The sequence below is a fragment of the Musa acuminata genome, chromosome BXJ2-6, assembly GCF_036884655.1.
Source record: "Musa acuminata AAA Group cultivar baxijiao chromosome BXJ2-6, Cavendish_Baxijiao_AAA, whole genome shotgun sequence".
Classification (NCBI taxonomy): domain Eukaryota; kingdom Viridiplantae; phylum Streptophyta; class Magnoliopsida; order Zingiberales; family Musaceae; genus Musa; species Musa acuminata.
In genome coordinates this window covers 10,740,123-10,765,647 of record NC_088343.1, presented here as the reverse complement: position 1 = coordinate 10,765,647, position 25,525 = coordinate 10,740,123, and the positions used below count along the sequence as shown (strand labels likewise).

The 25,525-nt window shown below is 41.5% G+C and overlaps 4 protein-coding genes and 2 long non-coding RNA genes across 10 annotated transcripts; 3 read left to right on the top strand and 3 right to left on the bottom strand.

Annotated features, from left to right (window-relative positions):
* Positions 1-358: 358 nt before the first annotated feature.
* LOC108953223 (uncharacterized) lies at positions 359-4,723 on the bottom strand. Of its 2 annotated transcripts, none has more exons than XR_001978843.2 (7): positions 4,544-4,723; positions 4,059-4,389; positions 2,949-3,107; positions 2,610-2,672; positions 1,701-1,878; positions 1,526-1,604; positions 359-1,439 (listed from the first exon to the last, which is right to left on the bottom strand). It is a non-coding gene; the product is annotated as an uncharacterized LOC108953223 (long non-coding RNA). The 2 variants fall into 2 exon arrangements; XR_010487713.1 differs by having other exon boundaries at positions 1,526-1,598; positions 4,544-4,722.
* Positions 801-3,369, top strand: LOC135614762 (serine/threonine-protein kinase SAPK7-like). Its single transcript, XM_065112467.1, has 9 exons — positions 801-934; positions 1,041-1,115; positions 1,224-1,325; positions 1,393-1,446; positions 1,528-1,620; positions 1,722-1,814; positions 2,355-2,459; positions 2,582-2,680; positions 2,862-3,369. Exons 1-9 carry the CDS (start codon positions 815-817, stop codon positions 3,105-3,107), a joined length of 987 nt encoding a protein of 328 aa, XP_064968539.1. The 5' UTR covers positions 801-814; the 3' UTR covers positions 3,108-3,369.
* A 416-nt stretch (positions 4,724-5,139) lies between the features above and the next one.
* LOC135614761 (protein-tyrosine-phosphatase PTP1-like) lies at positions 5,140-9,749 on the bottom strand. 4 transcript variants are annotated; one of them, XM_065112465.1, is made up of 9 exons: positions 9,469-9,749; positions 9,141-9,237; positions 8,956-9,038; positions 8,687-8,824; positions 7,548-7,685; positions 6,807-6,955; positions 6,577-6,718; positions 5,702-5,785; positions 5,140-5,495 (listed from the first exon to the last, which is right to left on the bottom strand). In XM_065112465.1, exons 1-8 carry the CDS (start codon positions 9,661-9,663, stop codon positions 5,714-5,716), a joined length of 1,014 nt encoding a protein of 337 aa, XP_064968537.1. In that variant the 5' UTR covers positions 9,664-9,749; the 3' UTR covers positions 5,140-5,495; positions 5,702-5,713. The 4 variants fall into 4 exon arrangements, 3 of the variants coding, with proteins under 3 accessions (XP_064968537.1, XP_064968538.1, XP_064968536.1); XM_065112466.1 differs by having other exon boundaries at positions 5,140-5,652; positions 5,727-5,785; XR_010487712.1 differs by having other exon boundaries at positions 5,140-5,785; positions 6,577-6,713.
* A 1,662-nt stretch (positions 9,750-11,411) lies between these two features.
* On the top strand, positions 11,412-12,214 carry LOC135613843 (MYB-like transcription factor 4). The gene is made up of 3 exons (XM_065110862.1): positions 11,412-11,544; positions 11,629-11,758; positions 11,860-12,214. Exons 1-3 carry the CDS (start codon positions 11,412-11,414, stop codon positions 12,212-12,214), a joined length of 618 nt encoding a protein of 205 aa, XP_064966934.1.
* An 851-nt stretch (positions 12,215-13,065) lies between these two features.
* Positions 13,066-13,864, top strand: LOC135613491 (uncharacterized). The gene is made up of 2 exons (XR_010487318.1): positions 13,066-13,142; positions 13,383-13,864. It is a non-coding gene; the product is annotated as an uncharacterized LOC135613491 (long non-coding RNA).
* A 9,644-nt stretch (positions 13,865-23,508) lies between these two features.
* Positions 23,509-25,525, bottom strand: LOC135613490 (beta-fructofuranosidase, insoluble isoenzyme 3-like). The gene is made up of 5 exons (XM_065110524.1): positions 24,643-25,525; positions 24,409-24,567; positions 24,073-24,314; positions 23,788-23,881; positions 23,509-23,712 (listed from the first exon to the last, which is right to left on the bottom strand). Exons 1-5 carry the CDS (start codon positions 25,402-25,404, stop codon positions 23,518-23,520), a joined length of 1,452 nt encoding a protein of 483 aa, XP_064966596.1. The 5' UTR covers positions 25,405-25,525; the 3' UTR covers positions 23,509-23,517.

The window sequence follows — 25,525 nt, the reverse complement described above, 5'->3', positions numbered from 1 at the left end:
ATATATATATATATATATATATATATATATATATATATATATATATAATTTCCTCTTGTCACATAGGTGTAGAACACGGTTTAACGTGCCATTGGGGACAATGCAGGACGGTGGGCCGCTCGAGGCCCAACATGTGGTGTGGGTTGGGCGGACCATAACACTGAAGATGTAAGGGAAGTGGGATCAGACGGATTTAAATTTATAGAAGAGGTGATTTGAAACCTTAATCTATGAAATAAACCAGTGTTCAATTAAAAGCTCGATCCCAAGTCATTTAGGGTTCTTCAATATAATGAAAAATGATATCTTAGTCAAATTAGGAAGACCGTCCTCAACCCCGACGTCTAAATTCCAATACTACCCTTTAACAGCCTTCTTGTTGTTCTTGTCTGTTATTGCCTCGTAATGCAATGGCCATTATGATCTCTAACACTAAGAGAGTCCTCGAAACCGTACATTGCATGGGCAAATATGTAATTTAGGCCATAAAACGTAAACCTATTCTTTTTCTTCCTATTTCTCTGCCGGAGACTCATATTTATCGCATCGGTTTGTTCTCGTCCCCCGGAAAGCGGTGATCGAAGGAAGGCGAGCGCGACGCAGAGATATACCCGAGATTCTTCCTCACACGATTCGCATCGTAGAAGACGACGACCGAGAGGTAGAAGGCCAGATTCCTCTTCCTCCTCTTCCTCCTCCTCCTCCTCCTCGGTTGGTCTTTGGCCGAGCCTCGACGAGCATCCGGCTTTCGTCGTCGCGCAAAGATCGGCCGATCGACCTCTACCCCCGGGGAAGATTGCCGGAAGGCAAGGGGATGGAGAAGTACGAGGTGGTGAGAGATATCGGGTCGGGGAACTCTGGAGTCGCCCGGTTGATGCGGAACAAGGAGACCAAGGAGCTCGTCGCCATGAAGTACATCCCCAGAGGTGAAAAGGTTCGTTCTTTGGCCCTCTTCCGATGTCATCTTCTCGTGGGATTTGGTCGTTCAGAACGGAGCACTATCGTGTTTCTTGTTTCTTGAATTCTTTGCGAGGGGTTAGATCGATGAGAAGGTGGCGAGGGAGATCATCAATCACCGGTCGCTTCGGCATCCCAATATTATCAGATTCAAGGAGGTGGGCTTTGGCTCCTCGTCGCGTCTGCTTAGGGTTTCATGATTCGTCGACGTACCTCTTGAGGAACGAGAAAGATCGGTTCCTTGATCTCTTGTTCCGTCGTTGTAGGTTGTGCTCACGCCCACGCATCTGGGGATCGTCATGGAGTACGCCGCCGGTGGAGAGCTCTTCGAGCGGATCTGCGTGACGGGAAGATTCAGCGAGGACGAGGTATTACCCCTCCCTTCATCTTCTTCCTTGTTGATTCTGCTCTAAAGCTCTGTTGCTGCATCTCTAGGCGAGGTACTTCTTTCAGCAGCTCATCTGCGGCGTCAGCTACTGCCACTTCATGGTAAAATCATAAATCAGTTTTAATCTGTAAAAGAAATGCAAATTTCATTTGGAATTGTCTGATTGAGTCCGATGTTTACAGCAAATTTGCCATCGAGACCTGAAGATGGAGAACACTCTGCTTGATGGCAGCCCGGCACCTCGACTCAAGATCTGCGACTTTGGTTACTCTAAGGTTAATCATAATATTCTTTTATGTGGTCTCCGATTGCAAGTTCTATTTCCATTCCTATGAACAAAATTGTTTATACTTACCTTTTCGTGTGGAGAATTTAGTCATCTGTGCTTCACTCGCGGCCGAAATCGACGGTGGGAAGCCCTGCATACATTGCTCCTGAGGTCCTCTCCCAGCGAGAGTACGATGGAAAGGTGAGCATCATAAATTGATTCTCTTCAGACTGGTTTTGTGGATATTTTGAAGACATTGTGGGGCCTACAACGATATGTTTGATGTAATCTATGTGAGATGACAAAGTCTTATTTGAGAGTAAGAAAGTCACTAAGATTTGCAAAGGACAAGATCAGTTGGTCACGGTGAAAACAAAAACAAAAAAAAAACAAAATATCGTAGAATTGTGAATGAATGACTTTATTATACAATTTAATGCCTCCACCATCCTAAGATTTATTTTGTGACAAAAAAAATTATGAGAGAAGAGTCTTTGATACCTGAATACAATTCAGAAACATTTTTGATGTAGCTATTGACTTATCATGGATATGGACACTGTCAAGTTGGATGAACATTTTGCATATAATTTTACCACATCTAATTTGTTTACCTACTCCAGCATATAAAATCTGATGCATGTACATGGTAGGAGTTTTGTCATGTTATTGTCTTCAAAAAAGTTCCCCTTATGATGCTATCTTGTTAGCTTGTCCTAAGAGGTGTATATGTCGATATAGATGGCAGATGTATGGTCCTGTGGTGTTACATTGTATGTGATGTTGGTGGGAGCCTACCCCTTTGAAGACCCAGATGACAAGAAAAATTTCAGGAAGACCATTGAGGTGAAATCTTTTTGAACTTAAATGCCTGTGATTTTGTTTCCATTCTCCTCTGCTTCCTATGTTACTAAGCAGGACATGAGTTTTGTACCATTCGGCACTTGATGTTCTAGCTTTGATTGCAGAGAATAAGGAGTGTTCAGTACAAGATACCCGAATATGTTCATCTCTCCCAGGACTGCAGGCATCTTCTCTCTCGGATCTTTGTGGCCAACCCTGCAAAGGTAATTCATAAAACTTTATGGTGTGTAACCTGAGAAATGAGTGAGTTGCTGGTAAAATTTGTGAAGATAAGCAACATGTTAAATTTGTGAAATGTGGTGTGGGAGATCGACATCGTCACGGAGTTGTTGGAGAAAAGGAATTTAGGGTTTGATATATAACATGTTAAATCTCTTTCTGCAGAGGATAACGATCAAGGAGATAAGGGAACACCTCTGGTTCTTGAAAAATTTGCCTAGAGAGCTAACAGAAGCAGCACAAGCAACGTACCGCAAGAAGGATGACAACATGCCCACCTATTCCCTTCAGAGTGTGGCAGATATAACTCAGATCGTCAGGATGGCAAGGGTTCCACCATCATCAGCTTTCGATGCAGGCTTCAGCTGGCCTGACGATGAAGAGGAGCCGCAGGAGGGCAAGCAAGAGTAACTGCACAATGAAGCAGAGGAAGAAGACGAGCATGACAAGCCAAAAAAATAGTGGGCTGGCTACACCCAACTGGTTGATTTCCTCCAGAGGCAAAAAAAGCAACAAAAAAAAGGAATAAAAAAAGAGGAAGGAAAGAAAGAAAGTGTTCAATATTCTTTGTGGTTACTTTTGCCCTTGTTTCTTTCGTTACATGTTTATAATGAATGATCTTTTATCTTGTACTTCTTATCATATGAATACGTTCTGTGCATAACATTGCTCCCATTCTTTCATCCAAAGAAAAAGAACATCTAGATCAGCTTAAATTTAGATCAAATCAATCATGGTTGAACCGACTAATTTCTGCTATGCAAGTTTAACTGGCTGTGCAATTTTTGCATGCTTGACTTGCATATAATATTTTCCATTGATCTTATCTAAATTACATATGCCCTCCTCAATTCTTTGAATCTGATACCTGACACTACAGTCATGTAATTTGCCTTAGCTAAAACTTAGAAGTGATTTCTAAAGTTTATTTAGGTCAGAAGTGCATGTGAAGACTTTCCTAATATTATATGTGCAATATAAATAATAATTTGGATTTGTATGGTCTTTTTAATGTTTTTGTACAGTAATTGGTTTTTCAATCTACTCCATATACTACACAACGAAAAAATATATGTTGGCATATTTTTGAATAAATAGGAATTCTATCCAATAATATTAGTAAATTTCTGTTTTACTAGTATCCATGAGCATATCCTAACACCATCTCCTTCCTACAACCGTAACCGTCTCTTTATGTACTTGGTTCTGCTTTCAGAGAAAGTCCTGTTTTCCATATACCTACTAGTCGATCTCTTAGTCCAAGGTGAAGTGTTGTTTCTCTATCGATCAATTAGTTAGCAAATTTCTCAAGCAAATCTATTTGTTATACTGTAAGATGCAAACAGGGGCAACACTCTGTACCTGATCATAATCAAAAGCCTCCTTCGAGGCATGATCTCATGTGCTATCATGCCCCCACCGGCAGCCCTCGGAAGAAAACTACCGATCGAACCATCGCGTGAGGCTTCAACGAATCCCGATTCGATGAGGCTGGCGTGTCCAGCAACGATCGCCCCGCGCCCGAGGAGTACATGCTTCCACAGCTACCGACCGGCCTGAGATTTGCCGTCGTCGAGATCTCGCCTAATGACCGATCATCGAACGGCTTCCAGGTCGAAGTTGTCGGCCTCCGAGATCGAGCAGTGCGATCCTTTTGCCTCTGCACCGAACCTTCAACCCAAACTCGGTAATCCTGCCAGAAAAAGAAGAAAACACACTTTGATGTGAAGAATCCAGAAACATGTCCAAGACTTAACAATCATACATCAGAAGACTTAACAAGAGATCAGAAAAGAATCCATCAAACGAAACAAGAAAATTCGGCAAAGATGAGGAGGGGATCGAACCCAGGAGTCTCGAGATGCCGAAGGAGAACAACCAGAGGAAGCGAAGGAGGCAGCGATCAAATGATGAGGCGGGGGGGAGGGCGATGAGATGAGAAACGGCAACCGAGGTCGGTATTTATAAGGGAGCGGTGCACCGATCTCGCTCCCTCTTTCTCGTGTTCCCTGCCTGAGCGAGACAGGTGATCTTCGTTCGAGCATTAACAATGCCGAGTAACCTGATTAAGTTAAATTCTCCACGTGATCAGATATATACATGATGTGGTGGGTCAGAGTTAGGTATTAACTCATGAAGTTATATGATATGAAATGAGCATATATTTATTTATTTATTTATTTACTAATCTGAGTGTCAGAAAGATCAAATTAAAAAATCCATCCATTCACATCAGTTTGTGGGTTGACATCAGGTCGAACATCCGATACCCTCTCGACCAAATCTAAATACTTTTTACGTACACGGCTGAGAACCAAATCCGTCAAGAAGGAAGAATTAACACTTTTGGCTGGAATATGTGTTAGATTTCAGCCATGCAACCCACACACAAATCTGAGAAACCCTCTCAAACGGAATAATTCCAAGGTGTTAAGAGTCAAAGTAAGTCAATCGGTAATAATTTGATATCCTGAATAGTTAATGATCTTTAATGTCCAAAAATCTCATGTTTCAAATGTCTCATACATGTGGAAGCAATGTGTAGACTATAACATAAGAAGTCAACTACAAAGAATCAATTAGATGAGACATGCAACAACACAGAAACAACTGGCTTTAGGAAATCTAAAGCATCAACAGGATTTCTGACTGTAATCTCATCATCATGACGATTTCTTTGCTTCGACAACGTGCTGATGGACTGTAAACAAGGCATGCATAAATCCTTTAGGCCGAAATTGTTGGTGTTGGATCCGCAAACTTATGCTGGACTTCTAGGATTAATATCCTATGTGCAGTCTGATACAAAACACGAAACAAAGAATATACCAAGTTGTTATCACAAGAATTGTAGTATCCTCGGCGGTCTTGATGAGAAACAGGCTCTTAGAACACATGAAGCAGAAGATAGAGTCATCACATTTTTCTTTACCACTCTTGTTTGATTCATAATGTCCTGTTAAGTACTCAATCAGCATTAGTAGATGCATAATATGCAGAGGTACCTTCTAGAGCTTCTAGTGTGCGGACCTGGAGAGGAGTTCTTCTAGTTCATCCACGATTGCATCATAGCAAAAGAAATATTGTTCCTGACAATTAAAGTCCATGAATAGATCAGCAGTATAATTCCTGCAGTTCATGGTCTCAACAACTATCCATTGCCTATTATCATCTTTTTATTGATTGATTTCCTATAGACAGCACTGGCAGTTCAAGTTGTAACAAAGTTGATTAGTACAATATGATATTAGTCACATGTGCATGTATTGTCATATGCACAATTCCCATGTTCAACGTATTATGATAATATTGGGTCCTAATCAATTTTCATTATATCAATATATCTGGACAATTAAGTTCCTACTGATATTTGTTCCATTGGATCTTTGGTTTATTCATGATATCAATATGAATGTCAATCCCAAGAGCTTAACATTTCATCCTTCTGCTGTTGAGATATTACTAAAATTCCACTTGCCTTATACATATATATATATATATATATATATATATATATATAGACTTATGAGGTTCAGCAACAAATATATGGAGAAGTGTCTCATTGACAGACAATTCTGTAATTTATTTTGCCGATCTCACATTCAGCCTTCCGTACTCTTGAGTATTATATATCATCCAGCATAAACAGAAAAAAGGCTCAGATGATCAGATTCATCCCACAAAAGGTTAGTGTGGATACTCTTCAACATTTAACTGGTAATGTTGCTGTTAAGTGTTAACAAATGTTTTTTATTTTCTTTTGAAGCCATTTCTTGTCAAGACTCCTAATTCCATTAGATAAAAGAAAACTATATGTAGCAGATTATTGTGTATCTATATGTTAGTATAGAATAAAAGAAACATGAGGAATTGGAGATACCATTGTCTGAACCATCCCTAGCCGTTGTGATCTGAACTCAGAAATAGTTTTCTTAAGATCTAAAGAAGACATATCATCAATGAGAACCCTTTGCAGTGTGTTGTGAATGGTACAATACGTACCAGTTCTCCCAATACCTGCACTGAGCAAAAAGAACATAGTGTGTCAGGCTTCGGATTCGGTGAGGAGAAGGATATTAAGGCAAATGAGCAAATTGTTGAGTTCTGAACCTGCAATGCACAACAATGGGGCCAATTTCTGGTGGTAAATGATGTGTCATTTCAAAAATTTCCCGAACTGATGCAGTAACCTCAGGCACCCCATGATCAGGCCATTCAGGGTACTGGATATGGAGAACCGAAAGGGCTGGTTTCACCAACTACAAGAAAAGCAACCGGAAATAAAATTTCACCATTAAGGAAACAAGTAAAGATCAAAATAGAAGTTTCCACTAACAATAAGCAGTCTAAGTATATTGATAGAAAAAAAAAATCACTACATAGAGGATTTGCAAGAACACAAAATTCAAATGAACCAAGAAAGAAATCACTTGAAACTGACACAACACTGTTAAAAGGTCATGTATCTTGCTAATCCATTTCAGATGCGCTATAACATATAACAAGATCAGGAAAGTTTGACAGAATGTTTTCTTAGCCCATAATACAGCTCAGACAAGCTTCCTGTCCCCAAACCAACAACATAAAGGTAACCTTTAATTAAGAAAATTGCTTCAATAAGTAAAAAGCATAAGTTTATAATATATGTGCACACTTTACCAAAACTTTTGGCATGTTGTCAATATAGTTTATAGTGACTATTAACATTAGCAGACAAATTGTTGAAAAGTCTTATTAAAAAAGGTAAAAGAGAGATAAATTGTTAAACATGTAAAATAACGCCATAATTGCATTTTTATATCCCTGTAAGGACAAACAGAAATGTCAGAAGAAAATCAACGTTTGTTTCACCTCTTTGTGTTTCACTTCCAAGCAGCGCAGCACTAATGAAGAATCAGATGTTCTCGTATATTTCGTCTCAATACTGATTTTTCCAAATTCTCTGAGCCCATTTTGTGCTTGAAAATAATTAGCACATTTCCTCATCATCTGCCAGTTTTCCGAGATAAAGATAATTGTTCAAGATAATGGAGCACGATGTAACAGCAGTGAGAACAAGGTGAATTAAAGTATATTTGCAGAAAATTGTGCAAATCATGGAATTGTTGCATCATCTATTGAATGGTAATTCTACAAAAAAAAGCAGTAGTAGCCTAGACAAAATTACAGAGCTTCAAATCAACAAGAAGAAATATGAAAAAGAATTATAGATGAAAGAATATCATGTCCAGATGAAATCCAGTAGCCTACCAATGCATGTGTCTATGTATAGAAAGAGATTCATCTAAGTTATCAGAGAATAACAATGATAGATGAAACTTGAATTGGCATGTTTCATCTTCTTATATACCATCCTCTAGATGTTAAAGTTGCGAATCATCTCTTGTTTTCATTTTCCTTCTAGTAGCAGTCAGCTAACAACATCATAAGATATCCATGTCATTTCTAATTTTAAATCGGTGTTTCCTTCCTATAAGTGATTATTGAATTAGTGTTCAATTAAGGCAAACACGAAGAATGTCTGCCAAAGCAATAAGAAGACAGTATTCATTTTGGTAGCTATCACAATACCCCTAATGAATATTAGAGTCTCATTTAGGCATATTATTGTGTTTGAGAGTCAATGTAATGTCGAACTAATTCTTATAAACCTAAAAGAAGGTCAAATGAAATATGTCGTAGTGTACCATTAGCGATTCTTTGTTTGGTCAATTAAGTCAAGATTATTAGCATGCAATAGTATGCAATTTTTACATAATTATACAATGCTATCTCTAACAAGAAGTTTATTTCCATTTGAATAGCAATATATCTATGTTGGTTGATGGAAGTCAGCAGCAAAACTTGAAAAGAAATAGGGACAGCATAATGATTTGACTCACAGAACATATAATACTCATGGATAAATCTTGAATGGTGAAACCAGTAACATCAAAGATGATATCAATAAAAAAAAGATTTTACAACATAAATTGCAATAAAATAAGTACCCTGTGATTATCAACACGTGTTAGCATCACGATTGCAGGACAACGATATTCAAATACCATCTCCCAAAAATCTTCAAAGGTCTCAGGGAGTGGACCTTGTGTAGCAATAAACTGCGAGACTTTTTCACCAGATGCTAGCTGCATTTAAGATTTGTCAAGGTCAAAGAAAAATACTCATCAAGCATGTTCACCGACTTGGTCCACTGAGCATAACTATCCTCTTTCAAGGTCAACATGACAAAATAATAGTGCTAGTAGGGTGACTGTACCCCAATAAGACTCGCATTGATATAATTGTTCCTCAAGGAGGTGCTGTCCCTTGTTGAATTGAGAACGATCCTGTTATTGTCAACTGAAAGAGAAAAAAGGAAACTAAGAAACCTTCTACGCCAGAATTCCAAGATAACCAAAATGCTTCAATTATTTGGAAAAGAAGATCCCTCTGTGCAATTACATGGGAGAATATCTGTGTAGCGATTTTTATCCAAGTTTGCATCTCGCAGAGCCACGGAACACTTTCTCACAATCTCATCCATCGTTGGCCTCATCTCCTGGCAAAAAAGCACACCCAAACCAAGATCTCAGATTTCTTGGAGGAAGCACCGAGATCAACAATTAAAAAAAATCAAGCGTTCAAAAATTAAACTTATTACCCCAAAAAAAGGTCCACAAGGTTAAAGAAAGAAATACAAACAAAAGGCAAGAAATTGAACGTTATCCTAGATCGAGATTCAAATGCGCTATCCGATGAAGACGGCGGCAAGAGAGGGATCGAGTGAGACCTGGAGACGGTGGAACTCCTGGGCGATCCTAGTAGGGGTTCTGAGCTTCTCCTTGAAGAAATCTAGTGCTTCGGAGCAGTACTTTAGCTGTTCACCCGAGGGGCGGAGCGGCGGTGGCGGATCGGAGCAGAGACCGCCTAGGTTGAAGGTGGAGGAGGGGGCGGGGACGGGGACGGGGGCGGAGACGGCAGCCATCGCCGGTGCGCGAGCCCCGCAGCAGCGGCCTGTGCAGTTTCCCGTCGCTTCGGAGCCTCTCGCTCTGTGGAAGCCCCAAAAGATGTGATCGGTGAAGTGAGTCGGGAAGGTAGAATGGGTTTATACATAGATAGGTATTCTTACATATTAGTCCTCATACTATTTAGTATTTTCATATTAGTTTCGTCGTCTGTGGTATTTACATTCTACACCTCAATATTAATTTTTTCTAACCTTGAACCTTCTAGTCATCATACATTCTCCCGAGTTCTTAATCACCAGCTCTAATTATTAGTCTTCCTAAAATTGAAGTCCCTTATTTAAAGAATACACATATTATATACATCATCAATTTAACTGAACTAGAAGGTTCTTAAAATAATTAGGGGAAAGTACGGTATTGTCAACTCATCCCATCACGGACCAAGGAAACCACCGAAGCAATGACATGAAAACTCTCAACAACCCTCTACGTCCATTGACAAGAGATCGGCCCACGATTCCTAACAATCTCAACCTCCCGAAAGGGCTTTGCAAGACCCATACGTCGTTGACATCTCCAGTCCCAATTGAAGCAAGGCCCATGCACCCGTATTGATGATCGACGGTATGGCTCAACTCTTTCGACCTTTCCTTTCGGACAAAAGGATAGGGACCACTCTCTGTTTCACCGAAATAAGTCAAGAGCCCAAACAAGGGAAGACATCATGATCGTCCAGTACTAGTATCGCCCTTGGAAAGATGCCCCCATCTTTCACTATCTCTTCTCACAACTCTTCCTTGATAACTCTCAATCTCCATTGGAGTGGTTGGGTTAGGACATCTTCCTGACGCTGACCTGTTGTGCAGGGCTCTTCGCGTAAGTAAGCAAGACTCTAGGGGATGTGGTATCCATTGGCTAAGTAAAGCGCTTCTTAGACCAGACTCTGTCTTCTCCAACGAACAAACCACACCTCAAGACATCCGTAAGCCACCAACCACGGGCCAATTGCTCCTCACAAACTAGTCTTCCACACTCACTTTCCACTTAATCCAGTGTGATAGCTTACGTGGAACCTTAAAGGACCTATGCTTTTGACACTAAATCCAATCGAGCTGACTCACCGGTCAACGAATTTCGTGTAACAATAAATACTAAAAATATGTTGCTATGTTGCATAGAAGAACATTACAGTTCAAGTGGCGTGCCAACTCAGAAATCTGTCTCTCAAACCAACGTTAGGTGCAACGAACACCATCAGTCCCGAGAGCATTACCTGTAATGGCACAGTGAATCGAGGACATCAGGGACTGTGCCATGTTGGGCAGGTAGTCCTTTGCCATCTCTATTTGTTTTCTCTCTCGTTCTTCTGCTCACAAAAACCTAGATGTATGAAGCAAGTTTGATTTCTGGCACCCATAAAAGATGGCCGGCTGTGATGTCCTAAAAGGCTGCAAGTGGAGATGGATAAAGATGATGCAGATAGAGAGAGAAAGTAGATAACAAAATGAACAAGGAAATGAAATCATGTGCTAATGGAACAGGAAATGTTTACTGAAAAATAGAGCTACCGACCAAATCCAGCCAAACACAACTCAATCAAGTGAGTTGCTCAAGGATTAGTGTCGATGAGCTCAGTACTCGATTCACCTCCTCTCTCATATAAATCGAGCATTCGACTCTCTTCCCTCGTCCCACCACTCGACCTCTCCCTTTTGATCTCTTCTCTTCTTTCTTCTTCAGCTTGAAACCACCATAGCTAGCCAGCATGGGCAGGTCTCCGTCCTGTGAGAAGGCTCATACGAACAAGGGAGCTTGGACGAAAGAGGAAGACGAGAAGCTGATCTCTTACATCAAGGCCCATGGCGAAGGCTGCTGGAGATCACTCCCCAAAGCTGCAGGTAGGTACCTTATTCTGAGAAGCTTAGGGTTAATCGTATGTCGCTTGCAGTTGTTATCTACTGGGGATTTGCCTGCTCTTGAAGGTCTGCTTCGATGTGGCAAGAGCTGCCGGCTCAGGTGGATAAACTACCTCCGCCCCGATCTCAAGCGCGGCAACTTTACGGCGGCAGAAGACGAGCTCATCATCAAGTTCCATGGCTTGCTTGGGAACAAGTACATACGAGATCACCTCCTTCTTTTCCTGTGAATATGATGCCAGTGAGATAAGATGATCCCAATACTTGAGCATGAATTGATCTGTTTGATGGTTTCAGATGGTCTCTCATAGCAGGGCGATTGCCGGGTAGGACCGACAACGAGATCAAGAACTACTGGAATACAACCATCAAGAGGAAGCTCCTCGGCCGTGGCCTCGACCCTCAGACTCACCGACCCATCGAGCTGATCACTAACCCCTTCGCTACCTTCAAACAACAAGACGTGTCCATGGCTCAGGACTGCACGACTGTAGCAAAGGTCTTAAACTTCTCCAGCGACGACGGCAGCAGCAGCAGCACCGACCTCAATCTCGATCTCTCCATAAGCCTTCCTTACCACCCTTCTGCAGAAGTGTCAGTGGCAACCACATCACAATACTTTGTGCTGCAATCTCGGTTTAATCCAAGCTAGTACTGAAGCCTGTAGCTGCGCCCAGAACATCCCAAAAACACTTGTATTTAGTTACAGTAGAGGAAGGACAACACATACAGCTTAGATGAGTAAACTTGCTTCAGTAGCCAATTCTGATGTGTGTACTTTTTTTGCATGCGAAAAAGGTTCTTCTGCAACAAAACGAACTGAAGTGATAAGGGAAGCCGGACACCGGCGGGTAGGTTCTCGTTGTTGGCATCCGCTTTGAGGCCTTTTTGTCACGTAGGGTGGCGTGGGGAAACATGTGAAGTTCTTAGGTCGCACAAGAATCAGTAGTTTAATGATTGATGACCTGAATGAAACAAGGTTGGGTGTTGTGCCCGCAGGATAACATCAGACAGTAGGCGAATAAATTATTCTCCAGTTTATTGACATGACCTGTGAGGAGTCACCAGCTTGCTCATCCAACTTAGACTGCCTCAAAGCTTTGGACCAGGATAACAATTTGAGGCTATTGACGACACGGGACAGGCTTTGCGATTGTTTCAATAATGCATCAAGGCCCATAGCCGTATAATGATGTATCGGAGAGAGAGAAAGAGAGAGTGAGAGAAAGCTATTTGGCAAGTCCTATAGTCTCGTATCGAGAAAATTAGATTTGTTATTTTCTATTGGAACTATAAATAATGGTCTGAACTTTAAAGTCATATATACCACAAATAGCATCACAAGAAAAATATAAGTGTTTGTTTTGGATTTAAGTCCACACTCAGTTATCTTTCGTCCGTAAATATAGGTCAAAGTCAATTGATCGAATCATGTAAATCTGATGTTCTTATCGACTATTGCGGTTTACTTTGTTGGTCGCTCTGTCTTTGATTGTTTTATTTCTAGTTGCAACATTAGTGAAGGTGGCATCGCTCTAGCAAAAGCCGTACATGGGTCAGCCCCTGATATAGCTGGAAAGGTAAATGATTTTCTCTATATTCAGTTGTATGCATTCTGTCCTTTAGTGAATCGATCAGAATTCTGAACAACAGATCATATAGCGTGCATTTATTTTCATTAGTTTATATGATTTGGTTTGTTTATTGTTGGTGTGTATATTTTTGCATGGTAACTCGTAGGTTATTTTTATGCCCTGTTTTGCAGTATGATTGATGCCTTCCTGCTTTTGTTTGATCTGTTTTGGAATTTGTGTATCCAGAATCTTGCAAACCCAACTGCTCTCCTGCTGAGTTCCGTTATGATGTTGCGCCACTTGAGGCTTACTGACAAAGCTGACCAAATTCACAATGCTATACTTAATACCATTTCAGAAGGAAAGTATCGAACGGTTGATCTTGGTGGGAATTCGTCAACTACAGATTTTACAAAGGCAGTATGCGATCATCTTTAGAAAGTTTGTGCTGTGGCAGCACACCCGGATAGCTGGTATACATAGTAATTGCTAGTTTGAGTCGGTTGTAGATTGCCCACACTAGTATATATTAAGTTGCAATCACATGAATAATGCTCTTGGAGTTTTTCCTCGTCTATTTATTCCCAATTTCTTCGATTGAAGCAATACATGTAATAATTAACTAAAGGCATACAGCACGTTGCACTTGCGACTTCTTCTACATATTTTTGTCAACACATTTTGCATTTTATGCATGAAGCGCAAGTGACTACATTTTAAAAGCTTGAGCTGTGTTTTCTCTTGTGGATAGATGGAGTATGCTCGACAACAGGAACTGCTATTAGTTACGTTGTCGTGAGAAACAATTCCTTTATGATGATACATATATGAGACTGAGGAATGTTGGGTTCACATGACTTTTAATTCATTATGGTGCAATGCCAAATTATGTGGGCATATGAATAGCTCCTACTAGCATACATGATGCATTCTGTGTGTTGGAAGAGCAGCAATGCCTCTTTGACAATGTCTTTCTTGTTGATGCCAGGATGGTACCAATCAAAATAGCGTTTGTTGAAGCGTGGAAAAGCAATAGAGGGGCTTCTCGCGACGACTCCCTCCACGCCATGGTTCGATTTCTGTCCCGACGACCAATGGTGAATCACAGGAGCATATGGGTCGATTTCTGTCCCGGGAGTTTGTCAAGCTAATAAACAACGACAGTCATTTTGGTTTAGAATGGTGAGGGATATGCTCAACCACAGACGTGCTTTTGACGAGTTTATTTCAGAGAATTTTTCTTCCATCTCCATGTTAATTGACATCTTCGTCATCCTAACGCGCCATCATGACTTGGAAATGCTCTGCTAATTGATATGTTTTCTCTGTCACCAGATTGACATTACAGGTGAACTCGACTTCTTCTTCGTGTGCTTCCATTATTATTGGAGGCAAGATGGAGCCCAACACTCGAAGCAAAAAAGCACATCCATTACGATCGGAACAAAAGTATTACCAAATTGTACCAGAGAAAACATCGTAATATAGCTAGAAACACTAAAACAGAGTGGTGACCGATGGAAGTTGTGTTGCGGCCAGAGCAAACAGAGCTAGAGAGCGGAGCTCACGGAAGCCTCTCCATGGCAGAAGGCATAGAGGACCGTACGTTTAGCGATGCAGATGATGCTATGAAGGAGCCAAGCAATAATCCGACGCTTTATTTGCCCTCTTCGAGGCGGTAATCTCTGCCTTTCCTTCGTCTCGGATGAAGAAGAGCTTCTCTCTGCGGCCATCTCTGTTTTAGCAGAGGAGACGAGAGTGAAGAAGAGTCATGATAACATACATACATAATGTATATATATATATATATATAGGGAGAGAGAGAGATAGAGTGATAGGGTCCCTCCACGATATACAAATCTAGTGAGCTGACCCACACCAGTACTGGAAACGAGAGAAGCAAAGCAACCGAGGGCCCACACGCTTGATCTCAGTAGATTCAACGAGCAGGTGGTTGACCTATAAGTGGATTTGACGAACACCAACATCATTGAAACATATAGGAAATTGATCGAAGCTAGTAACCTTAGTGCTTGAGAGTTCTAAGCGCAGAGAAAATGAGTGGAGTGAGACGCACGTTACCTGTCAATAGGAATAAGGTGGAGATTTAAGTTGGTATCTGACTTTGACACCTTTTTTTAATTAGTCATGTCAACCAGCTAAAATGTCTCCTGTTGACTTGCAACGTTTTCCTTTGGATCAGCTGATCGAAGTCAAAACATATACTTGTTGCGAACGCGTTGAAGAATTGTTCCAAGTCATCCAGAAGGTATGCATATGGACATCTCCATGCTTCTCCGATGATGAGGGTGTCAAAGAGTAGGAGCTCTCTAGAATTAATTCTTGCTCTCCCAAAGCTTGCACGTAATTGGCAACGCTGTCGACGACACGTACTTTGAGACCCAGGAATGGTTACTGGGCCGGGCAGAGCTAAGCGAGGCTTTGAGATCACTTCGATAACGCAGCAAGGCCCATAGCCATGCTTTTGTGCCCCGTAATTGTCATTCTGTCTCTTTCCCTTTCAATCCATTTCTTACTTCTCTCCACCGGATCCTCCTCCCTCCGCCTTCTCCCTCTCTCTATCTCTTCAGCTTGGATTTATAATCTTGATTTACTTATTTTTGGCGGGAAACTTTAGAGGCTAACGGGGAGCTTCTCAAGACAATCCTCAGTCATCCCATTCTGGTACGCAATGCAATTTTATTATCTTCGAATTAATTTTGCCTTTCATGAAATGAACGGGTAACCCAATGATCTAACCACGGTGCTTTACTTTGTGAATCGCTTTATCTTCGATGGATTCTTGATTTATTTTATTGATCGCTCTATCTTGTATCGAATTTTTGATTTACTTTATGGTCGTTATGAACTTCTATAAATAGGAGAGAATTAGTGGTTCATAGGCTAGAGATTTTTGGTTGCCTCTTCTATTCTCCTCCCTTGTCTCTATCTTAAAGCAGACATAGAGTTTTGAAGAGTATCGTCACAACTTTACTATATGGATCACTGCTAAAGAGGATGACGCTTGACCTCCTTCACCCTCTCCTAGAGATCTGCAGGGATTTAAAGATATACGATCTCCCTAGGTAATATAATTTCTCTTATACACAGTTTTAAATTCGTGATTTTTGTGTACCAATTTTCGCACGACAATAAACACAACTTTGGGAATTTAGAGATTTTATTCTTCTGTTATTCCGTTGTGCAAGTGATGTCGTCCCCCAAGATTTCCCAACAGTTAATTTCAAAATGACATATAGATAGGGGGAGTTTAGTTAAAACTACATCATCAATTAGTTGTCATTATAAAAAATGGAGAGATTGTTGAATCCTGAATTTTGATGATGAAATCAATTGATGAATTTATAAACTAATAAGCATTTAAGATGAGTGACATAGAAAAAACTCCGATCATGGATTTGAACCATCAAATGACAAATCGTTGATGTAGGAGAATCAAACGTTGGACCGAAGAGCATCATGTCAGATATTGGACGTTAGGCCGGAGGATTGGTCGACATGTCGAAAGATGGACTTCGTACCATGAGTTCTGACATCGGGCTAGAAGGATCGAGTATTACGCCAAGAAGATTAGATGTTGTGGGAGGTCAATGTGTCGATAGATTGGGCAATACGTCAAAAGAATGGACGTTGTGCCAGAGGTTTGGACGAAGTGCCAGATGAACAGATAACATACTGGACAACGTGTTGAAGGCTTCATGATTGTAATTAGAGTTGTTTATAGTTTAATTGAGTTGGTTTTGGGTATAACCATGCCAAATTGATTAGGAGATTATTAGGCTTGAACTAAGGTCGAATTGGGCTAGTTGAAAGGCTAATTCAGTGACATGGGGTTGGGTTGGGTGGTGGTACCGCCAAGCCCAAGTGATGATACCGCTAGAGCTCGAGTTCCCAAGCTATCAAGCGATGGCACCGCTAGATTGTCAAGTGATAGTACCATCCAGGCACGCGAGGATACTGCCATAGCCTTAGTTCTCAGGCTTTGTCAGGCGGTAGTAGCGCTAGCACTCGAAAACCTGAGGATTTAAACCATTTGGAGTCTATAAATACTCCACTCATGATTACTTGGCAAAGTGTGAAAACTTATGATTTTAAGTGTATAAACTCTATTAAAAAGTGTTGAGCTTCTTCCTCCTTAAGTTTAGAAGTCATTCTAAGGGAGGTGTGGGATTTTCTTATAAAAAAGATATGTGAAGGTTCTTTCCTAAACCTGTGAAATGAAAAAAGAGTTGTAACAAGGGTAGTTGATTTTTATCTATTGAAAAGAAAATCAGTAGTGAAAGTTGGTGGTCTCGAGGAAAGAGGAATCGAGAGTAGAGGTTGGTCGGGACGATCAAACTACTATAAATCAATTTATATATATTTTATATATTTTTTCTTACTATTACTAACTGATTTAGTTTCTCACTATTCTTACTCACATTCTAAATTAAATATATTTTTGATACGAATTTATCGATTGAATTTTTCAATTAAAATTTTATTTCGAAAGCACCGATGACCATAGGGGCAACATACTGTAAGATGCAAACAGGGCAATGTGTTGTACCTTATCACAATCGAGAACCTCCATTAAAGCAGTGCCCGAAAGGAAACTATCGATCCAACCATCACTCGAGTTTTCAGTTCGATGTCGATGATAGCCAATCGAATTTATGATATATGTACACCTTGAATGGAGGAGCAGTATGCTAAAAGATTTTCAAGCAAAATACTACTGCTGGCTTGACCATAGAGGCGGAGTATATTGCTACAATAGAGGCAGCAAAAGATGGAGTGTGGATTAAGAAGTTCATTACAGATTTAGGAGTTGTGCCAAGCAGCGAGGAGCAGATTCTCTTATATTGTGACAACAATTGGGTGATTGCTCAGGTGAAGGAACCCAGGTCTCATCAGAAGTGTTCTGAGGAGGTTCCTCTTAATTAGAGAGATCATAACCCGAAGAGATATAGGAGTGGAAAGAGTTCCATCCGAATATAACATTGCAGATCCATTGGCAAAGTTGTTATCTTAAATTATCTTTGAGCGTCACAGGGGTTTGATGTGGATCAAATACATAGGTGATTGACTTTAGGTCAAGTAGGAGATTGTTAGTCATAGGTGTCCTACAAGTCAATCACGTGAGTGATGACATAGTCTTTTTGCTTATTATATTATGGTATTTATCACTTTATATTACGTGTTGCATATATGCATATATATTGTGATATCGTTAGATCTGTGCAACGGAAATCAGATCATTATGAGATTACGATAATGAGACCAATCTGCCTTTAAACATAGATCATAAATAATTTCGGTAATAGATTACTCGAGAGGGACATCAAGAAAACCAAATAGACTTGTGTGTTGTATACCCATCCATATGATAGATGCAACTAATCTCATAGCTGCTCATGTGGGGAAACTAGGGATACAATACATGTACTCATTGAAAAACGAGTTCACTAACTCATCCGCTTACAGAATATTGGATGGTTGATGATACCTTATTATCAGACAATAATTCTGTAGTCACAGTGCTATATCCGGTTCTTAGACTTGAGATACCAAGGATGTCATGTATGAGTGCTCCACTCTTCGATACGAGACTTATTGGTTTGGATGTCCCAGATCTAGCACAACTGGTCATCGGGAGTGGTAGTCAACCTTACGAGAGCTATAAAGTATCGACAGAGGATTATCCACTCTCAGTGTCATGAGAGCAATATCTCATGTGTTCTTGCTCAGACAAATCTCTAGCCAGGGTCATTCGGATTGAGAGAGAAAGAGTTATCCGGGAGAATTCGATTAGAGCGAGATGCGAGTAGAAACCATATGAGTCTGATAGCACCATGCTCAGTATACGGTCTCTAGGATATTAGATGGATGAGGGACTATAGATACACGGTTACTGAGGACAGATAGGTCAAATGGATTGACTTCCTTGTATCCTCTGGGAACTGCGGCGTAGTGGCATAATATGTCCATAGTCGATGAGTCAAGTGAATTATTATCGAGATAATAATTCACTGAGCCAAAAAGAGTTCTGATAAGTATGACTCATAGCCAGCTCAATATTGGGCCTAGAGGGTCACACACATATTATAGGCATTGCGATGAGTAGAAGTTTGGATATGAGATATCCGTCGGAGCCCTTATCTTATTATATATCCAATAAGCCCATGAATTATTGGATTCTATGAGTGAGATCCAATAATAGCCCATAAGAGATTATTGGATAGAGATCCACTAATTTAAGAGACTTCGATAGTTGGATAGAGATCCAATACCCAATAGGGCTGAATCCATTAGGGTTAAGTTGACAGGGGACCTCTATAAATATGAGAGAATTAGTGGTTCATAGGCTAGAGCTTTTTGGTTGCCTCTCCTATTCTCCTCCCCCTCTCTACCTCAAAGCAGGCCTAGAGTTTTGAAGAGCATCGTCACAACCCTGCTGTGTGGATCACCGCTAGAGAGGAGGGCACTTGACCTTCTTCACCCTCTCCTAGAGATCTGTAGGGATTTAAAGATATACGATCTCCCTAGGTAACATAATCTATCTTATACGCAGTTTTAAATTCGTAATTTTTGTGCATCAATCTTCGCACGACAATGAGCACAACTTTAGGAATTTGGGGATTTTATTCTTCTGTTATTCCGCTGCGCATGTGATGTCACCCCCCAAGATTTTTCAATAGTTAATTTTCAAAATGACATATAGATACGGGAAGTTTAGTTAAAACTAAATCATCAATTAGTTATCATCATAAAAAATGGAGAGATTATTGAATCCTGAATTTTGATGATGAAATCAATTGATAAATTTATAAACTAATAAACATTTAAGATAAGTGATGTAAGAAAAACTTCGATCATGGACGTGAACTATCGAATGACAAATCGTTGAAGTAGGAGAATTAGACGTTGGACCGGAGAGCATCATGTCAGAGATTGGATGTTAGGCCGGAGGATTGGTCGATATGCCAAAAGATGGACTTCGTACCATGAGTTCGGACATCGGGCTGGAAGGATCGGGTATTACGCCAAGAAGATTAGATGTTGTGGGAGGTCAATATATCGATGGATTGGGCAATACGTTAAAAGAAAGAACGATGTGTCGGAGGTTTGGACGAAGTGCCAGATGAACAGATAACATATCGGACAACGTGTTGAAGGCTTCATGATCATAATTAGAGTTGTTTATAGTTTAATTGAGTTGGTTTTAGGTGTAACAATGTCAAGTTGATTATGAGTTTATTAGGCTTGAACTAGCGTTAAATTGGGCAAGTTGAAAGGCTAATTTAGTGACATGGGGTTGGGTTGGGCGGTGGTATCGCCAAGCCCAAGTGATGGTACCGCTAGAGCCCGAGTTCCCAGGCTATCAACTGATAGTACCGCTAGACTGTCAAGTGGTAGTACCATTTAGGCAGGTGATGGTACCGCCATAGCCCTAGTTCTCAGGCTTTGTTAGGCGGTAGTACCGCTAGTACTCGAAAACTTGAGGATTTAAAATTTTGCTTTTATTTTTTAAACCATTTGGAGTCTATAAATACTCCACTCGTGATTACTTGGCAAAGTATGAAAACTTATGATTTTAAGTGTATAAACTCTATTAAAAAGTGTTGAGCCTCTTCCTTCTTAAGTTTAGAAGTAATTCTAAGGGAGGCGTGAGGTCTTCTTGTTAAAAAGATGTGTGAAGGTTCTTTCCTAAACCTGTGAAAAGAAAAAAGAGTTGTACAAAGGGTAGTTGATTTTTATCCGTTGAAAAGAAGATCAGTAGTGAAAGTCGGTGGCCTCGAGGATAAAGAGGAATCGAGAGTAGACGTAGGTTAGGACGATCAAACTAATATAAATCAATTTATATTTTTTTATACTTTTTCTTACTATTACTAACTGATTTGGTTGCTCATTATTCTTACTCACATTCTAAATTAAATATATTTTCGATACGAATTTATCGATTGAATTTTTAAATTAAAATTTTATTTCGAAAGCACCGATGACCACAGGGGCAACATACTGTAAGATGCAAACAGGGCAATGTGTTGTACCTTATCACAATCGAGAACCTCCATCAAAGCAATGCCCGAAAGAAAACTATTGATCCAACCATCACTTGTGGCATCAACGAATCCCGATCCGATGAGGTTGGTGTGTCCAATTATGATTGCCCTGCGCCAGAGGAGTACATGCTCCCATAGCTAATGACCGACCTGAGATTTGCCGAGATCTCACCGAATGATCGATCGTCGAATGACCTCCTAGTTGAAGTCGTTGGCCTCCAAGACCGATCCTTTGCCTCGGCACCCAACCTTCAACCTAAACTCGGTAAACCATCCAGAAAAAGAAGAAAACTCACTTTGATATGTAGAATCCACAAACATGACCAAGACTTAACAATCATATATCATAAGAGAATCCATCAAACGAAGCAAGAAAAAATTCGACAAAGATGAGGAGGGGATCGAACCTAGGAGTCTCGAGATGCCGATAGAGAACGACTAGAGGAAGCGGAGGAGGTAGTGATCAAATGACGAGGGAGAGAGAGAGAGATGAGAAATCGTAATGGGGGTGGGTATTTATATGGGAGAGGTGTACTGATCTCGTTCCCTCTTTCTCATGTTCCCTGCTTGAGCGAGAACCTCCATCAAAGCAGTGCCCGAAAGAAAACTATCGATCAAACCATCACTTGTGGCATCAATGAATCCCAATCCGATGAGGTTGGCATGTCCAGCAATGATTGCCCTGCGCTAGAGGAGTACATGCTCCCATAGCTACTGATCGACCTGAGATTTGCCGAGATCTCACCGAATGATCGATCGTCGAATGACCTCCTGGTCGAAGTCATCGACCTCCAAGACCGAGAAATGTGATCCTTTGCCTCTGCACCCAACCTTCAACCTGAACTCGGTAAACTAGCCAGAAAAAGAAGAAAACTCACTTTGATGTATAGAATCCACAAACATGACCAAGACTCGACAATCATAAATCAGAAGAGAATCCATCAAACGAAGCAAGAAAAAATTCGACAAAGATGAGGAGGGGATCGAACCTATGAGTCTCGAGATGCCGACAGAGAATGACTAGAGGAAGCGGAGGAGGCAGCGATCAAATGACGAGGGAGAGAGAGATAGATGAGAAACCGTAACGGAGGTGGGTATTTATATGAGAGAGGTGTATTGATCTCGCTCCCTATTTCTCGTGTTCCTTGCCTGAGCGAGACAGGTGATCTTCGTTCGAGAAATTTGCAATGCTGAGTACACTGGCGAAACCAAATTCTCAAAGCGATAAGATATATACATGATGTGGTAGGTCCGAGTTATGCATTAACTCATGAAGCTATATGTTATGAAATGAGCATATGATAGTTATTAGCCTGAATATATTCTTCACTTGTTCGTATCAAATGCGCATATGATATTTATGTATACGGATTATAATCAAATCCGTGGAGAAGGAATAATTAACAGTTTGGTTGAAATATGTGCTAGATTTCAGCCATGCAACCTGTCAGTGAACAAATATGCCATGGTCGATGAGCCTGCACGACTAGGTCCGCGGATCGAGGTCGGGAGCCTATTGTGGGATGATATGGATGAAGAGGTGGTCGGACCCTCGGAAGAGAGTGCTGGTTGACATTGGTCGGGATCAGGACTGATTAACAACTCCACACTGTCGGGCGACGGGCACTCCTCGTGCCGAGACTCTCGCCGTCAACGAGGGGTCGTCTTCTTGTAAAAATGGCCTTCGTCGGGTGGTCCCCGACTGTGGCCACTCCGTCAAGTAACTTAGTAATGAGAGGGATTGCTTTTCTTTTTCCTTTTTGTTTTTGTGCCTCCCTTTGACCGGAGGCCGACTAGCGATTTTATACTATAGCGTAAGAGTTGATGACATCCGATTTGAGGCCTTTATGTCACGTAGGGTGGCGTGAGGAAACATGTGAAGTTCTTGGTCGCACAAGAATCAGTAGTTTGATGATTGATGTCACGAATGAAAGTATGGTTGGGTGCTGTGCGCGCAGGATAACATCATACAGTTGGTGAATAAATTATCGATGACGCGTCTCCAGCTTGCTCATCAAATTTATACTGCCTCATAGCAACCTAAATGTCACTGCTTATTCCTCATTTCTTAATTTGATGTTTAATCAAATCTCGATCCGCGTTGCTTTGGACCACGATGACAAATTGGAACTGTCGACGACACGGGACCCAGGAATGGTTATTGGACCGGGCCGAGCTAAACCAGGCTTTGAGATTATTTCAAGGCCCATATATATATATATATATATATAGCAAGAGAGAGTAAGAGAAAGCGACTACTTCCTTATAAGAGAGAGTAAAGAGAGCCAAATTAATTAGAAGAGAAAGTTGTCATTTCAAAAGATAATGTCGTCATTCATTTCTGGTGCTTTCATCTCCCATGCATTTAGTTCTGAAACCTTCACGTCTTCTGCACCATTGTTGAACACGAACATATGAGCTTGTTGTCCGATGGCTATGCTGGGATAAACTCTTGACGTGATGCAAGTCTTGCCTCCTTCCCCAAAGCTCTCCACCACCGAGTGATCAATCTTTAACAGAACAAAGCGAGATGAATAAACCTATAAAAAGAAAAAGAAAAATGCGATGCCTAAATTCCAACATACCAAGCTTCTAAGAGATATCTTGTTTGTCTTTTCGATATCGACATCGACAAAGCCGGCAAAAGTAGGTTTGTATATCATTTCCCTCTTAGATGACCTGTTCATACAAAATGAATGAATGAATGAATGAATTCAGTGTCCGACAACCAAAGATCAGATACTACTATCATATGATTCAACTTCATAAGTTTATGCCACGGTATATGCAAACACATTGATGAGTTTAGTATAAATCTTTTTTGTGGGCACATAATAGATGGAAAAATTATCGGCATAAATGAAACAAACCTAGTAGGATCATGGCACATGAGGACCACGTGCTTGTCTTGAGCTTTGAAGATCCTGAAGAAGACAGCAGTAGCCTCTTCTTGGTCGGCTGAAGCCAAAACCAGGAGTCCAAATGGGCCAACCCCACCCTTTGTTTTTGCCGTCATTTTGGCACACAGTGCTTGAGCATCAGTGGCATAAAGTGGATCGAATGCCTCGGCATTTTCTAGGCTTCCAACCTCGAATGTTACCTCCACATCAGCCTGTGGTAGCGAGTCAAGAAATTAAGATAGAAAAATCTTCAAATCTGACAAGGAAGTATATTGAGATTATAATAATCTCAAGTCACCAACTTGCCTGCGCTGTCAGTATGTTCTTGACTTCAAAAGAAGTACCACTCGGGATGTTTCTGTTCTTGACGGACCCGTGCTTGTGTCTGAGCGTTTCCAACTCCTCGATCGGCCATTGAACGAGTTGCCTACCGTTGCTATCGAGCCACACAGCTCTTGGAATCGCCTACGTGCAAAAGTCGGTCATCGTAGGACGAGTAAGCACGAACCACCTGAACTCGAATGTTAGAAGAAGACTCACCTGAACTCCCGCCCAACCCTTGTCCTTGTCGGCATTAGCACTGTCCGATTCATTGGCCCACCCCCACAAAATCCTCCGTTTCTTCGCAGGATCGTAGAACGACTTGGACGCATAAAAGTTGCCATAGTCATACCTCAGCCCATTACGATTATCCGTAGAGTTAGCATCCGGTATGTACTTATCCGCCTTAGGGTAGTACGTGCCCAACGTGTAGTAGTCGAATCGCGTCTCGTCCAGGCTAACCTTAAAGACGTGCTTGACCCCAGCACCCACTTCGCCGGTGTCCAACCCTTGGTTCCCCTCCAAGGCCACCGGGTACACGTCCGGGCACTCCCACATCCCGGTGCCCTTGGCCGAGTGCAGCGGGTGGCGCGCCTTGGTCCACTTGACGAAATCCTTGCTCTTGTACAAGACGGCCACGCCCCTGCTCCCTCTCCTGGTGCCTATCACCAGAGACCAGTGCTGGTCGTGGGGCGTATACCACGCCGTGGTCGGATCACGGAACGCGCTCGCGTTGACGGCGGAATCCGACGGGTCGATCACGGGGTTGTGGTCCGGCTTAGTCCATTCGCGCAGGTAGGGATCGGATAAGTTGCTGGGGAAGGCGATGTTTTGGATCTGTCGTTTCTGAGGGTCGATGCCGGTGTACACTATCACGGGCTTGTCGCCGGGGAGGATGGTTGCGGAGCCGGACCAGCACCCGTAGATGTCGAATGGCTGGGACGGGTAGATCGCAGGGTCGAGCGCCTTCCAGTTGATCATGTCGGCCGAGACCGAGTGGGCCCACACGATGTTGCCCCACACCGAGCCGTAGGGGTTGTACTGGTAGAACAGGTGGTAGATGCCCTTGTAGTACAGAGGCCCTGAAACAATCGTGGAGTAG